Source organism: Lonchura striata, chromosome 8 (assembly GCF_050655825.1).
Source record: "Lonchura striata isolate lonStrDom1 chromosome 8, ASM5065582v1, whole genome shotgun sequence".
NCBI classification, from domain to species: Eukaryota; Metazoa; Chordata; class Aves; order Passeriformes; family Estrildidae; genus Lonchura; species Lonchura striata.
Window position 1 is genome coordinate 14,226,310 of NC_140710.1, and position 17,501 is coordinate 14,243,810.

Here is a 17,501-nt window from a genome sequence, read left to right on the forward strand (position 1 = left end):
TTTTTTTTGTGTGGGGGTGGTAGTATTTGGGAAGTATTTTAATTTTCATATTGGTAGATGTCTGGGGAGCTATGAGGATCAACAGACACAAAAAAGAGGTGTTGGGATATTTAAAGTTTCTTCTTGTGTGCAAATAAGATTGAATTTAAAATTAAAAAGCAATTGGAAGTAACTAAGGAAGAGTTTTTTGTTCCTTTTGAAAGAATTTTGAAAATAAGGAATTGTAGTAAATAGACTTTGTCACAAGCCAAGCAACTCATTCTTTTCCTATACAGGACAAATCACACAAGCTTTGATTTGTCATTGATCCCAGTATATTTGGGTTAAGATTCCAAGAGCCCCTAATTTTATCAAAAGAAAACAAAGACATTCAAAACAAAATCAAGCAAGGATAGAGTAGGGTGAAGGGGCAGAACAGAAGAACTAAAATAAAAATAGGGAATCAAACTCTGACTCTGGGAAAGGATGCAGCAAGGTCCTGTTCTCCCTGCTTTAATAGCTGTGGCAGCTGAGGTAGGAGTGTATCTCATTCTATACCTCTGTCGTTTGTGAAGAAAATGAAAGAAGAATGGTAAAGAATCCAGGCAGCAGAAGTTTCCATCACCCAGAGCTGTGTATGTGGCAGTCAGGAAGTCACACCCACAGCATGCTGTCAGTATGGCTGAGGCACACATGACTTCCTTTAACGCTGGTTAGCAGCCAAGAAATAGGAGCAATGGGAACTCGGTGATGCACAGTGGCATCATAGGTCCCAACAGGATAAATTTAGTCTTTGCTGAGTTCCATACTGGTGCATCTAGCTCATTTCATGTATTCAAGAGTACCTGAAACTTCCTTCATACAGAAACTCATACGAAATTAGTTCAGGTAACTCACAACTACTCTGTAGCATAGAGTGGACATATCTAAAATAGAAATACCCACAGACCAACAGAAAGAAACTGGAAGCTTAAAAAAAATTAAGTGATACAGGAAGTTCCCCAACTTTGATTTTTTTTTTTTTAATGTCACTATTGTGAAGTTTAATACTTTTTAATTAAATACAGATTTACGTATAGATCTCCTTTTGTATTGAAAACTAATAGCATCAGCATAACTAATATATTAAAAAAGCAATATAATTTCCATTTTTCATTTCTACCATGAGCTTACATAATACTCTTGGGCAGATACTTTTCCTTTAAGTGGCTAAAATACTAATGGAAAAAACAGAGCTTTTTTTCAGCCACATGTGTAGGACTAGGACGGTAGCCAAGCCCTACTGGTATAATGGATACACTGTCACCAAACAGTGTGGCCAGCAACCCAACAGGCACTGCAGAAACCACAATAGCTACAGCAGTACAGCATGAGGTTCAGTGCTTCTGCAGCTTCATTGTAACTATTATTCTTACAAATCTAGTTCAACGAAAGCCACTAAATATTCAGGAAAACTTTTTGAAAACAGAAGTAGATATTTGAATTTCTGATTCATTTGTATTGTTAAACTACTCTCCATCTGCTCTGTCTTTATGAATGTTATTACTTTGCCAACTGAGTACCTTATCTAGGCAGAAATTATCCTATTTTTAGGCAAAAAGCAATTTCTGTGTTAGTTTAAATCCCTCTCCAGATTATTTATCATATGCATACTGTTACGTGCTAGAGACCTGTAATTTAACTTACTCAAGGGTTTCAATATACACATTCCCTACTCATTGAATATAGCTTCAAGCTATTCCTGATATATTGATATTATTTTGTGACTGAAAGTATAACAGTTCTATATGCCTTATCTGTTTAATGCATACAAACACTTAATATTATGAAGTGGAATACTTCAGCATTGTTTATAGGTTCTGGGGCTCACTAAAACTTTCAAAAAAAGAATTCAGCTCTGTTCCTTCCCTGCAAGGCCCTATTCAGAAAAGGCTTAGGAACATCATTAAGTAGCCTGTGAAATGAAGGCCTATTCCATTACAATTGCCCTATTTTTCAGCACATGGGCTGTCCACTACTATGAGTAACCACTTTTTCACTGTGCTGTTCTATCCTTTAGCTTTTGATGTCCTTATCAGGAGGTCTGAGAAATAAACAGCAAATCATTGTTCTTCTGAGTACTATTTTAGCTCACAAATGTGGTCAGACTGTGCTCTTGATTTCAAAGTGCTTTCTGTTCAAAAGAATCTATGGTGTTGAACAAAACATAGCTCACTACAGGCACAACCTTCAGTCTAAAAAGACAGATTCCACTGCCTAAATTTCAAAATCCTCTGACTTTTCAGATATGAAAAGTTAGTGGCTATGTATGGATGAGAATGATTCTTGGCCCATTACCAGTTCATTAACCTTTTAAATATAATCAACAAAGATGCTGGAAAAAACAATATTGCATAGATGGATCTGTGCCCCTTGCCACTCATCCTGTGCACCTTCTCTCCCATTTACTGAATTAATTTTGTAACCACACTGATCCTTCACACGAGAAGTTTCATCTAAGAGACCCTTCACAACCATCTCTTAAGATCTAGTTGGCCCTACAATGGCACTTCTTTTATTATTTCTTTTTCTGTGTTCTTATTGTTATCCTTGAAAATTATGTTTATACCTGCCTTTTTTTTCCTCAATTACATTCCTCTTTCCATCTGTTCCATTATTCTGTGTTCCTATACTTTCTTTGCTGAGTTGTTTTCTTTCATATTACACATGTTACGTATTACACTGTTCCACCTTTCTGCATGTGAAAACCACATGGTCCTATGATCCAGAGTGCCTGGATATTACCTGAAAAAAGAACTCTTGAAGTGCCTTATCTCCTGAATAGCATTTTCCTCTCAAAGTAAGGTAGATTTGTTCTTTCACTTTATTCCCAACAACTTGCATAAGGGTGTAAGGATGAAATCAGTAAAACAACAAACACGGAAGTGAAAGAGAAGTCTACTCTCTATCAATTTTCAATATAGTTTCATTATCTCTCAATGATGGTAAACAGTAGAGTCAGTAATGGGAATAGAAAAGATGGCATGCTGCAGTAAACAAGACAAGAGAATTAGTGTTTCTACACATCCAAATTTTAAGACAGAACAAAAGCCTGTTCAAAATCATGATTCTACAGGAAAAAGCCTGCGCAACCATGTATCAGAACTGACTTACGATCTCACCAGCAATCTCAAGGCATATAATTTTGATTTTTATAAAGTATGAATACTAAGTATTGAATTGTGAAGGCCAGTTTGAGAAAAAAAAACCAATTGATTAAGCCCTGCTATATCTACTAAGTGAAGTCACAACATAGATGTTCCACCCAGAGTTAAAGTGTAAGAGAAATTATTCCCATCTTAACTGTATGTGCAATCTCAGCACTGAGTAACTTTAAACTCCATTTTGAACTCAGAATTCAGTAGGCCGAGAGAAGTATCATCAGACTGTATTTGAAAGAATGAGTGCATGATAACAAGAGCCTTTTGTCCATTTCCCATATTTTTTTTAAAGATCACAGAATTGCAGCAATACACTGTGTACCAAGATGATGGACTGTTTCAAGACCTCTCCAAATAGCTGTTTGCCTCCATGTGCTATCTGTTTTTACTTTCAGTCTGAGAGGGGCAGTGAAAAGTGCTGGTGCAGCACCACTGACACAGGGGAGCTCTAGTCCACACGTAGGACATGGAGACACCCCAGCAATGCACACAATTTTGCATCATAATAGTTGCATACATTCTATATTTTATGTGTTCCAGTTACAGAACAGAAAAGCAAAGAGAAAGAAATTGAAAGAGAGAGAAAGGGAAAAGATATCACATTAATTACATTCATATAAAAACAATTTCTGTTCTGTTAGCAGTTAAGTTGTGTAAGTCAGGTCGAGGGCCAAAAGATTAGCTCTATTAATAATTGCTCTACAAACTAATTTAGATTAGAATAAAATATTGACATATATTTACCCTCAAACCTTTCCTTACTAGGCTATCAGATCATTAGTATTGTTTTCTTATAGGTATTACTCACAGATTCTCAGCTAGGATAACTCCTCAAAACCCAGTTATTCCACTAGAGTGAGGAGAATTTGTAATTAGACAAATGAGCCTCATTGACTAATTTCTTATATAAACAGTAAGATGCTTCATATTTTTAAAATTTGATATACACAAAAACATAGTCATTAACTATCTTAAACAAGTACTATCACAGAATTGGTCAAGTTAGAAGGGACTTCAGTGGGTCCTCTGGTCCAGTGTTCCAGATGAAGCAGGGCTATCCTTGAGCACACTGCACAGACTAGTCCAGATGCCCTATCCAGTCACATACAGTTCTTTTATTCTGTTCTACTATTATGGGATACATACGTGGGTGTGTTATGTATTAGGCTTATTGTACAATAATTCAAGACTCGCCTCCATTCTGCAGTGTTTAGACAGAGAAGTGAACCCACATAATACTCCACTGAAATCAATTGAAGAAATCAAGTAGCCCACTCCAATACTACAGATCCAGGACCAAATATAAAGTTATTAAAGAACTTTGAAAATTATTCTTGGTCCTCTCCTAGTTTTTTAGTAGAAATAAACAAGCCTCAAAAGCAATAGTTCTGTATATTACTGCATTAAATACCACCACTGGAAAACTTCTTAATATTAAAAGAAATATTACTTAGTCATGTTTCTTGCCAGGAAATCCTTTCTGCATATCTCTCCCATTCCTGGAAAATGGTTAATTCTCTGAGGAAGTAGATAAAAAAAAGAAAATTAATTGAAACTTTTTAGCTTTTCTGGCATACCTAATTACAATAATTTAAAACATTCAACTGCATGCTCAGGCAAACACAAGTACTGTTACATCTAAATTATTTAAGATAATATCTTACACCATACTACCTATTCTTAACAATGCTAAAGATGCTGCAAGCTGTATTTTCTTCCATCCATATAAGTGCCTATTGATTTAATTTCATACACAAGACTATCATACTTTTATTCACAAAGCTATCTAGAAACAAAGAACACAAACACAAGATAATGGTAAAAAAACCAAAATATTTATTCACAGGACTTTGGAGAGAGAGCTCTGATTCTTAACTTACTGCTTCAAAGCTTATGAGAAACTTATAAATGATGTTTTGTATCTTCTTTAAATTGATCATTCACAACACCCAACTGGCAGAAAAAAGCATGAAAGAACAGCCCCATATATTTATACATCAGATTCCAAGTGGTAAGAACAAACAACTCTAGAAAAAGAGAATAAGATTTTAAGCTATGCAGTGGTACAGCCTTAATGCAGCCTGTTTGGTTGTGGTTTGTGTGGGGTTTTATTCCCCTCCACACAAATGGAACTGAGCAGTTCCTGACAATTACTGAACATTTCAGAGTAAAGCAGTTTATGGAAACATGTCAAAAATCTTAACTGCCAGTGCACCTGATAGTTCCGCAGCTCAGCAATCTTCTCCTGCTGCACAGCACAATCACTCCAGATCAGATTTGCTGTTTCATCCTCATCACGCGTTTTCACAAATCCCATCTCTTGTATTACTACACGCACTATGGAGAAATCACACTCTTAGGGGCTATTTTGAATCTCTAAAATAGATTAATTTTCAACATTTTAAAAATCAACTAAGATTTTAAACACTTCCAATATAGAACCCTTTGTCTGAGAACAATGTTAGCATTGCACGCTATTTATCTTGCAATATTTCCATCAGTCTATTGCAAACCTGCCATTACAATGTTACAGCACCTTATAGTGAGGCAGGAATCAGCACAACCACTTGAAGGGAACTACAGAGAGCTTCAAGGTATTCCCCAATCAGCCAGCAAAAATCCTCTTGTACAGCAATTAGAGTTAATCTTCATTATGCCATAAGTTAATTTTAAAACAGTGATGACTATAAGTGTCACTGCAGATAGGGACAAAAATGCCTCCTTAGGGAAGGTACAGTGCTGTAAAAGCAAATGCATGCATTATTTTAATTAAAAAAAAAAAAAAAGACTGATTACATGCCATGCATAACTGATTCTAGGAAAAAAATATTTTAGCACTGAACATGAAAATACAAGACATTAATGGATTTTACTGAGAAGCCTCTGTATAATAATTAGAGTATTTAAAATTGAATTTACACTGATCCTCTTTCAAGGTTTTAAGTAAAATTCCAAACACATCTATAACACGTATTTAGAAGGTTCTTCCACAGCCTTCTTGATCACTTAAGTTTTTATGTTTCAAGGTAACAAGTGGGAATCAATATGAGTAACAAATGGGGATTAAGAGATGCACAATATCCAATGCTATGAATTAAATGTTACAAGAAAACCCCAGGTTTCTTACAAAAGAAACTTTCAGAAATGTCTCACTGTCAGCCTGATGCTGAGTCCATTACTTCAGTCCGTTAATCAGTAACTCACATCAAACATTATTAGCATGAAAGCAAAATATGCAGCTTCCTACCAATTTCATATTTTGTGCCAGCAATATTGGCAGTGATGACTCCATTCTTCTTCTTCTTTCTGACTTTTCTTTTAATTGTGCTCTGATAGGGTAGTTCCGAACTCAAAGTCAGAGGAGTAGTTCCATGGTTATCTTTGAAAAATAATGTTGTAACTATCAACATTTTTATATCTCAAATAACATATACAAATTAACTAAAAATATAAACAGTACTCTATAACAATTTATAGGTACAAACATACTGAATAATTCATAGAGTATATTAAAAATCCAAGATTAGCATACCTCCCTCATTAGGAAAGGATGGCATTATAACCTAGGATAGTGCAGAAATAGAGTTCAAATCCTGCTCCAACTTCGCAGTAAACGGTGAAACTGCCAAAGCCAAATTACTTAAAACTCCAGTCATGCCATTTCAGTCTCTGGTTGTAGAAAATATTAGTTCTGGAATGGTTAGATACCTGTGTTAAAAAAATGTAAGAGAGACTTTGTCATAGACAAATGCTGAAAAAAAAAAAATTAATTAGCAGGTAACTAAATATGAAAACACTTTTAATTGCATATATAAAGAATTGCTTATTTTAGAAGATGGATCAAGCTATTGTAAATACATAATTTTTTTATTGTAGTTCAATGATTTTCTTTCTGGAAAAAACAATTTTGCAGTGATAATTTTCAAAATGAAATTATATTACCTCTTTTTCTGATTTTCATTTGGGTATGGGAAATTTTGGACATGAAAATAGGTAACACTGAATTCAATCAATCATGTCACTTTCTATCTCTATAAAGTTTAATGAATTTAGAGTTTTATATCTTAAAACATATTTTAAATAAAGAATTAAAGCAGACACACTGTGTGATAGGTTTTCAGTACCAAATGGGAAATAACTGAAATCACAGTAATAACCTGTTTCCTCTTTTTCACTTTCCAATGTTTTGTAAAGCAATTGTCCAATAACCATGTGGTAACATGGCTGCAATTTCATGACTACTTCATGACACAACAGATTCAATTTGAAGACATTTTGAGTTGACAAACATTTAAATTTTCAGTTTTTAAAGTGAATATTTATTTGCACAAAATGCTATTTTTTTACATCTACAGTCACAAAAAACTTCCTTTTTTCTTTTTTTCCCTCATGAATACAGCACTACATGAAAAACCACATATATAAAGTTTTTTAGGTCCAGCTTAAAGCACATAAGAACAATGGGTTAAAATATTAGGGAAAAAACCTTGGGAACACATCACTTCTAAACACACTGCTACATGACTTTGAGCATGCAGCACTATTATACCAAAGACTGTAAGGAAATAAATGCTGTCTTTGGCAGGCTGACTCCAACAAATCTACAAGTTTCAAAACATATATAATATGTTACTGATCTTTACAAGCTTTGATTTCTTTTCTGCATTTATATGTGTAGCTAAAGTTTCTCACACTAGCTTTAAATCAGTTTATATTGATGCTTTTGCTGATTGCAAGACTTATTTAAAATAGCTTATAGAGAGCACAAGGGATTTCTTCTATAAACAGCAGAAAATTACAGCAAAGTCAAATTCAGTCGTGACTTATGATGCAAAATATATGTGGTCATAAGACTGGACAAGAGGTGCCTTAACAAAATTACTAAAATATTACTTACAAATTCACATTTTTTTCTTATTCTGTGTGCGTACACACAACAGAGGAGAGAGAGATGCATGTTCTGGACAAGTCACCTGTCTTTTAAGAAAATACAAAAGCAGATATTTTGAGCTCCTAGATCTAACTCCCTTTCAAGACAGACATTTACCCTTAGCAGCCCAGTAATGCAAAAGCATAAAAAGAATAGATTATGGATCTTTTATGACTGTCGCAAATACACCAGGAGTCACATTCTGCTTTGTAACAAGACAAATCTCTCTTATGTCCATTTAGGGCCCCTGTGTATTTATCCACAAAGAATGGGAGATGTTTTATATACAGATACAATGTCAGACAGCACAGCAGTAACACCCAGCCATTTTGAACATTTGAATGTTTTGGATGACATTATCTGAGAAGGTGGCCTGAAAGTCCTCGGGCCCACTGGCATACAGAGACATCAGACACAGAGTTGGGAAAGCAAAGCATTTGTCCTCCTTAAAACCACTGTGAAGGAAAAGCAGTGCTGGGCACAGTGACTCACTGGCTATTGCATGTTATCTGTTTCTCAGGCTAAGAATACTGCCAGAGTACAAGACACGTTTAGTTCCTGGGAATAATACTGAGGTATGTCTGTTAGCCAATTAAAGACTTCTATGAATGTACAAAAATGCATGCCAGTTGTTTCTTTGCTGTACTGACTAAAAACTTGTCATAAATTTGGAAGACTGTTAAGAAGACTAACATTCCCTGTGAGAAATGCCTTTACTAACACAGCATGCCTTACAAGCTATGATATGCTAATAAAAAGAGAGCAGCTCATAGAACTTTCATTCATCTTAAAATCACAGAAAATTATCTGCCCAAAGTTACTATAACACACTGTGTTCTGAAGGTGGACCATAAAATTCCAACCTGCACCACACTGCTGAAATATTGCCTTTCTTTAGATAGACACTATTCCATTCTTCTCAAAAGAATACTCTTTAGGGTCTAAATAGCACGTACCAATACCCAAGGTCTGTGACCAGTCAACTTTTAAGCACACATACATGAGTCGATGGTAAAGACTTATGGCCACCTTTACAGTGTTCTCAGGACAATTAGTAGTTCAGCCATATGGAAAAAAATAATGGGACTGTACTCTGTACTCAAACTTACTTTAGGATTTTAACTTTTCAAAAGTACCATTCCATGTCAATAAATATTCATATTCTGACCTAAGCTTGTATGTAATAATTAAAAATTGTTTTGCAACTCTTTGACTTCTCTTCAGTAGTCCATCTTCAACCAAGTGTTTCACTGAATACCAAAGCACCAGCACTTTTAAACCATTAGTTTTCCAAAATATTTTACCAAGGATGCAGTCCTTCCCTTTGCTCCTTTCCAAAGGGCAAATAAGGTGCAGTGAAATGGGACAGCCTCAGCTCCTTTACCCACCATGTCAAGTGACAGATGAGAGACCCAGCATCTCATCTGGGGGAATACATTACCCAAGCAGTGAATTGCTGCTGGGAATTGCAGGCTCAGCCATGGGAGCAGTAGACTTGCCCTGCTTTGTGCATCCCCAGTGCAGTAGCATGAGATGTTCCAGTTCTGCAGCAAGAAAACCTAACATCACCCTGCTGAGGAAGCTGCAACCTCTAAGCAGAAGAATGGATCACTTTGGAGAGACAGGAATATACCTCTCAGAGCAATAGCTGGAAGGAGGACAGCACAGTAGGACAGGCAACATGGCAATGCACAGGCCCTGGCAGCCACAAGTTCCTACATCTCTTTTTTAATTCTATAACAGCAGAAATCATCCCAAAATTACTTTGTTCTCTGACCCAGGTCCTCCCTAGGCATCTTCTTCTAGCTCACATCTTCTGATTTGTTATTATTGCCAAAACCTACTCCCAGGTCACAGCTGAAGAAGACTTGCAGCACAGACTGCTCTGAAGGCAGCCTTTGCCAGTTACAGGCCAAAGCTGACTGCAGGACTCACCCAGATCATGCACAGTAACAGCAGCAGCATTGTCAGGTAATAACTACATCAAATTCTGAGTCAGTTCTCATACCTGTGACAAGTTTTTGCTTATAAAATAAGCATAAGCTATAACCCACATTCAGCTACAATAATGCAGAAGCATATCTCGCTCGAAATCTACCTGAGAGAGTTGTTTCTAAGAGATTGCTTTTAATAACATAAAAAAAAAAATTCTATTTTCAAACTGGGACTTTTGGAGCAAGTCAGCTGTCAGAAATCTCTGAATTCACACTCTGGCAGAAAAGGATTGCAGTTCCTGCTGCATATGACATTTCCCTCCTGAAATCCTGAAACATATAAATTAGTGAAGGTTTTTGCTCAACCATACAGATTCAAGGATAGCTGAACAAAAATGGCTAACATATAAATGGAGAAAGACTTGTGAAGAAGAAATGAAAGTATCTTCATCAGGTTAGCACACTCTTACATAAAAAAGCACTTTGACTAAAAGTGCTCTACAGAGAAAGAAAAAGATGAGATGTTATCTTTACAGCTGCCTGGCAAAGGTGTGAGAGCGACAGTAGGAGAGATACGTTTCTGTCCTAGAAAGGCACAGAAGACAAAAAAGGAAAAAAAAGAAAGGATCTTTTTTCCTCCAGGGACAGGAGAGGCAGGATACTCTTGCTGGAGGGAGAAGTGTTGCACATGGACAGAGTACATAGCAGATGTTCAAGTCCATTTAAAAGAACAGTGCCTTGGTAAAGAGCAGGGGCCAGTGGAAAGAAGTGGTTTCATAGTTAATAGAATGATTCTTTGACAAGTTGTAACATATTCTAGAAACTCAAAAAATAGTAGTATTTCATACTGTTACACAAATTAACTGTATCATAATAAATTAGTAAATTGCCCTGAAAAATACTCTTCTGGCCTGGATTATATGCAGGTATTTTTTAACAAATCCCTCTCTAATTTCCTTGGGTTTTTTTTTTCCTCTGGACTACTCACAATAATATTTTAGAACAGATTTTCAAACTAGCGGACTGCTTTCCACTGAGCCCATTAGTGCAATGTACTCAGTGCTGTCACAAGTGTCTGGAAATGCAGAGGAGCTGGAAAGTTCCTGACATAAGGAGCTTTCACAGTGAAATGGAGACACACTGCAGATACAGTTACAGAACTGGACAGATGACCACAGGGACAGAAGGACAACATCACAGTGCTGCAATCCCTACTCTTCACTTAGCTGGAAAATCTAATTAACAAAAATTTCACAGAAACAGGTAACAGAAAGATGTGAACATACTCTTCAGAGCATTGACCTAGCAAACATAGGAGTTCTGGTGTCTTTTCAATCTAATATTTAAGTCAATTACCCTTAGATCTTAGAGTGTGGAAGTCTGGACACACCATAGTGAGGGGTGTGTTATTTATTACAGTTATGCCAACCTATAATCTACTGTTGATCTGGAACTAAGATATAAAATGCAGATTCAAAATGAGATTAAGAAATCAACAGAAATTATAATAGAGAAAAATGCCTTTTTCAGGACCATGCTCAGCAAGATAACAACAATTTTCAGTAATGAAACTGCAGAACTAAAAGCCTCCTACCCTTCCATGATTTTTTAATATATGGTCTTATAAAAAGTATGTTGAAGTGTTCCTGCTACAAACAAGCATAGCGACCAGTTTTATTGTTACATGTTCAAAGAACAATTTGGTGGCAAGTTCTCACTCTTACAGAGAAATTCTATATGCAAAAAGCAGTCTTCATTTTGAGACTTGATACGTCAAAGTGACAAGCTTGTTTTTAAAAGGCTATCTGTCAGCTGGCTTAAAATTGCATGTAATTAGGGCTTGGTTCAAAATATTCTGAAGTCAAATTAAATCTATTAATATAAACATCTTTCATTCCCACCATCAAAGAGATGAGACATTTATTCAACAGTTCTTTCAGACAAAGAGAATGTACAGAGTTATCAGGTGTTTGATTTGCTAAATGGGCAGGTACAAGCTACAAAGGAATCCAAGCAGCATGATTTACACAACTTGTTTCAAATCATGCAGTTCTGTAAAACAATTGTCAGAACTAGTTTATCCGAATGGCCAGCATTTCCATTTCCCTAAGCCACCAAACCAAATGACCAAGTCAAGCTACAGTGCATTTTTTTAAATGGCTGCAGTCCAGCCAGGAAAAGACCTTTCAGTGCCAGCTCCAAGGCTCAGCAACACACAGTGGGCACAGGGCCTTGGGAGCTTTGCAGTGTTAGTTCACAGATTTTAATTTGGTCTTCTCCTGACTTTGCACTTCACAGTTTTGGATTGAATTTTTTTATTTGTTTAATATCACAAAACATCTATGAAATTATAGATATAGAATGCCTGATTCAGAAAACAGGAAATGGATTAGAAGCTGTTAAAATGGTAGAAGTTTCACATCACAGTTTCACAGGCATTAATCACTTCCTATTCACAAAATACAGAGACAAAAACTGAGCATAGAAACAATTTTTTTTAATGTCAGTGTTGTCTTGAAGTAATATTGCTTCTTTTTTCATTCATCCATTTTCCAAAATGAAACTTCAAAACAGTGGCCAAATTTAAATCAATGTCATATCTTCCAAATCTGAAGATTGATTTTCTGTGTAAAAAATGACCTCCAAAGTGACTTTCATAGCAGAGCATACAATGTGACTATCTGTTAGCTCATTCTCACCCTTCAAAAGCCCTTTCTAATGTGATAACATATTTGAGACTGTTAGCAAATTGAGTACTATAGAGTTTCATAGTTATGGTTTGAATATTGAACAAGGACCATCAAAGAAAGTGAAGCCAAATTAGAAAAACACAGAAAGATCAAGGTTTGAATCTTTTACTGCTCAGTAAAACACTGAAAATATATTAACTGACAAGGAGAAAAGAATCTGCATGACTTAAAAATCACTAATTCAAAAATAAAATGCTGTGAACTTTTAATAAACATTATTTAGCATTCACAATGACAAGGAAAAATATTGATTAAATAGCTCAAACAAGCAAGTGTAACAATGCTTTTATACAGTAAAATCTAAATTTCAGAAAATATCTCTGTCACTTGCTGCTAAAAAACACCAGCTTTCATGTTCTACTCTCTGCCAGCAAAAAGCAGACACAATGTATAGATCTTGTATGACTGTTCGCTACTTCACTAAGCGTCAATAACACCATAAATCTGAGAGCAGGACATTTCACTAACTCTGGAACACAAAGTATTCCTAGACCTGATCACAGTAAATTCCACTGAACACTGCAATGGAAGCTAATCTCTATTTATTATAGAATCATTACATACAACCATTTTTTAATATTTCACATATATATACGTGTGTGTGTGTGTGTGTGAAATGGTTTTATATAAATATATACAATCATTCCACCTTCATTTGAAACAGCATTGGTGTGCTGTAGGCATTCCCACATTTCCAGCCTAGAAATGCACACATCATTAGAGCCTCAGCCACATCAGCTGAGGGTAGCTGATGGACAGCTGAGTGGCCAGATAGCCATGGCCACAGCAGGGCTGGAGCCCTGCCACCTCAAATGAAGCATTCCCCCGAAGCAAACAGCACAAGGACATTTGTTTGCTTTTGTTGTTTGTGTTGAGGACAAGGCCAGGAAGCCACATTCACTGATGGGCTCACACACACTAAGGGCCAACACTCTGTGGTGAGACAGCCATGGCCTCGAATGAATGAAACAGAGATAGCAACATTCCATAATGATTCTGTTTCATAGTAATATTGAGGTGTGACATTTAACATCGTGGGTGTGGTAGGGGGAAAGGCAAACAAGAGAGAATTAGAAGAGGAATTCGAGTTGTGGCACCCGTGGGAGAATTTCTGCTCTTACTTTGACTTCACAGTGTGCCATCCTGCTCTTCCTTACAGCATGTACACACCAACAGGTACCAAACAGTGCTTCAAATTGTGTACACCACACACTAATCCCTGCTGGAATTATACTATTTCTTCTTTTTTTCTATCATTCACTTCTCATAAGATTTATATCTCTAGTAAGAGCTAGAGGCCTTAGGGATCTACAAGATAGGACAATTTAATATTTTACATACATCAGCAGAGCTGTCAGCACAAAAAGCACTAATCCTTTAATAAAGCTGATATGTTTGCAGTGATTCATTATATTATAAATAGACCCTGGGGGGAGATTTGCTAAGGATCTTGGGGAAGAAAAGAAAAGAGAAAAAGATATCTTTAGACCATTCCCCCTCACACATCAAATTTTTCCTCCCTTGCTTCAAGCTGGTAGCTTTGGCTTAGTGTGAAAACAACCTCAAGCTCAGGAACACAAGAACACAAATACGGTTAAATTAACTTCTACAGAGTTGTATGTATCACAAGAGCCACACTTCAGCCCTGTGTTGGTCTGCATCATTTTGTCTCATATTTTACAAGCCTGCGATTCATAGATTCATTTCAGCATCACTAGACACAAGCTGCAATCCTCACACACAGCCCACGACAACTCTGATTGAAGATTACATCATCCTAATTCACATGGTGCCACATAACATTGTTTTCTAATTTAACAACAAAGGTGACACTCCCACAGCAGTCTGAAATTTAAATTGGCAGACATTGGCCTGTAGTTTCAGCATTGGATATGCAACTGTTAAGACAATAATCAGGTCTTGAATAAATCACCAAAAAGAAGTTTCTTGCAATCACAAGAAACATTTCTTCAAAGGCTTCTTGACCATGAAAGTACAAGAAAGGTGCTCTCACATGATCAACAAGTTCTTTATCACATTATCTTGACATTTCCAAATATGAAAGCATTTGCCCAGCTCCACTGGCAATACTTGTATGCTTGTAAGAGTGTTGGTAAATCTCGAACATTTTAATGACTGTCATATACTTCTATTCTGTAAAGAACAAGTGACAGAAATATTCACAGTTGGCCTACAATATCACTGAGACTACTGCAGCCAACACTCAGTGCTAGTAAGAGTTTGCAAACAGCTGATAAATGAACCAGAAACCCCAGCAGCTATAAAACATTTCACAAAAACATGCTTCCCTCCCTACAGCTTAGTACTTGGGGCTCAATGGGGTACCACTGATTTGAAAACATTTTTGCACATAAAAACAGGAGAACATCAAGCTGTTTCAAAAGGATGTGAGCCCTCAGAAGCTTATTTAAATGAATTGACCTGGTTTATAGAAATTCCCTTAAAAGGCTGGATTGGCTCCAAACCCTCTGCGTCACACTATTTTATCCATTGTAGGGGATCTAAATAGAGTGCCTATCCTCATCAGCAGTGAGATGAGACTCTATTATCCTACTACAGGAATATTTTGTGTAAATACTGCTCACCTGTAGAGAAATACAGCATGTAGTCACAAAGCCTAGAAAAATAACATCTTAAATATTGATCCTAAATGTAATACTTTGAATGCCCAAAATAACAAAATAAGAGAGAAAAGTGAAGGGTACCAGACTTTATATGCACTAACTTTAATTTTTACTTTAAAAATGAGAGTAGCCTACAAAAAGCAATTTCCTGGGATTTGCTTGAACTCATAGGATCAGGATAATGTACTTTCTGAATAAGTACAGTATTACTGAGGTAACCCTGTAGTATTCGTAGTTTATTTATTGAGTAATCACGCACCATATCTGAGCTGTAGAGCCCATACTGACAGCAGCACCAGAGCTTTTTAATATAGTTTCAAATAGTTCCAAAACCTGAGGAAAAAATTGCCCTAAGCATGACTATTGCCTCCATTGCTTTAATCACAGCAGAAGCAGTGCTTCAAGCTTGGAACAATATCACAGTTAGTCCTGTCCTTATCCATCTTGGTCAAGTCCCAAAAAGCTACACTTAAAAGTAAGAGGTTCTGGCATGTGTGTTAGCTTCTTTTTTTTTATTAAAAAAAAAAAAAAAAAAAAGTGTTGGTTAAGATTAAGCACTAAGAGATACACTTCAAAACTATTTTGAAATAAAAGTCCTCAACAAGAGGCTGGAGCAGTGGGATATTCCATTAATTTAGCAAGGCTCAATTTTATTTTCCATTGCTTTAATTTTATATTTCTTAAAGGTGCATTCATAATGAAAAAAGAATGCATAAACTTACATAGTCAAATGCATTCTGGCTGCAAAGCTAACCGCTTTTCAAATATTCAAAATAAACAAATATTAATTTCTTATTATGTTATAGCAACATACATCACTGCCAGCCAAAATAAAACATGACTGGGAACTGAGCCACATACTATTTTTTTTTTATCATACTATCCTAGGCAGAAAATTACGAAGTTTATTCTTTTGTGCTTCTGACTCTCTCAGACATATCACACCCTTCACACATTAAAAAAATATATGCAACCAGGGAGTAGCATATTTGCCTTATAACCACAGATAAGGAAAAAAGGAAATGCACCAAACTTAGTCAAAGGTATTTTTAAATCCAAAGGTATGGAAAAGATAGAACACATCTAATAACCAAAATAAATCTTACCAAAAAAGTTTCAAGCAAAGTGTCAATACAAATGGGAATGGAGACAATCACAACAGACATACCAAATAGGAAAAAAGGACAATAAACTGGCATTCATAGTTGGCTATTGATGCAGGACTCTGAATATTACTTCACAAATATGAAACTCCTTCCCAATTTTTTTAGCTCCTTTGATTGCTCAAAGGAAGAAAAAGCTTTCTTTGGGAACTTTCCTAGTCCCATCATTGTGAAGATATGTAAAAAAATCACGATTTTTCTCAAGTCTATAATGTAAATGAGATCAACCATACAGGATTTTCTCTGTAATTTAGTGAAGTAAATATAGATATTTCTATTGACTTTTATGGACTTTATATCATGATGTTTCAGTTCCAGGACAGACCTGCTGATGACACAATTCAGAACTATAATTAAGACTCTGGTCTCATCCACGTCAAAACTAGAGTCCATTTAAATCGAACTTTCATCACAGTAGAAATTACAGCTCAAACTTACTGAGCTGTTTCCAAATATCTCTCTTTCTTGACAAAGATTACAAATTTCAAGTATCACTTTCAGAATTGCTTGGCTGTCTAGAGGTAGCTCTCTGAATCTAGCTCTCTGTTGTAAGGAAAGATAAACTGCAAGCTCAAGGATGGATGAGAAAAAGCATTAAAAATACAGAAAATAACAAGAATCCTGGAAAAAGAACTCATTGCAAAATATACGTGGCGGACAGAACGCATGAGCATGCAAACTGAAGGCAATGGATTTCAATTAACATAATCTGCAGTAGAGTCATGGTGAAAAAAATACACAAACAAACAAACCAAACCTTTGCAGCAGCATGTGGCAGGGTGATATACCAAATTCTTCTGCATACAGTTACTGATAGTGCAAAACATTTATTTATCATGGATTTAGCTGACAAGATTACATATTGCAGAATACACAGTCATACCAGGACCTCCCACTGAT

The 17,501-nt window shown here is 36.0% G+C and overlaps 1 protein-coding gene across 5 annotated transcripts in view; it reads right to left on the minus strand.

Annotated features, from left to right (window-relative positions):
- The window catches only part of TTLL7 (tubulin tyrosine ligase like 7), a 63,626-nt gene that overhangs the window by 37,379 nt on the left and 8,746 nt on the right, over positions 1-17,501 (minus strand). For 3 of the 5 annotated variants that reach the window (XR_002465157.4, XM_021527003.4, XM_085585773.1), the window contains exons 2-5: positions 6,712-6,887; positions 6,427-6,558; positions 5,395-5,516; positions 4,630-4,697 (exon numbers count right to left, since the gene is read on the minus strand). The exons of 1 other annotated variant lie outside the window; for it this stretch is intronic. Coding sequence is in view for 3 of the 4 variants with exons in the window: in XM_021527003.4 (XP_021382678.3) it covers positions 4,630-4,697; positions 5,395-5,516; positions 6,427-6,558; positions 6,712-6,736 (347 nt within the window). In the remaining variant the exon portion in view is untranslated. Of the gene's footprint in view, positions 1-4,629; positions 4,698-5,059; positions 5,254-5,394; positions 5,517-6,426; positions 6,559-6,711; positions 6,888-17,501 lie in introns of those variants that run through there. One more of the 5 variants, XM_021527066.4, reaches the window with a different exon arrangement.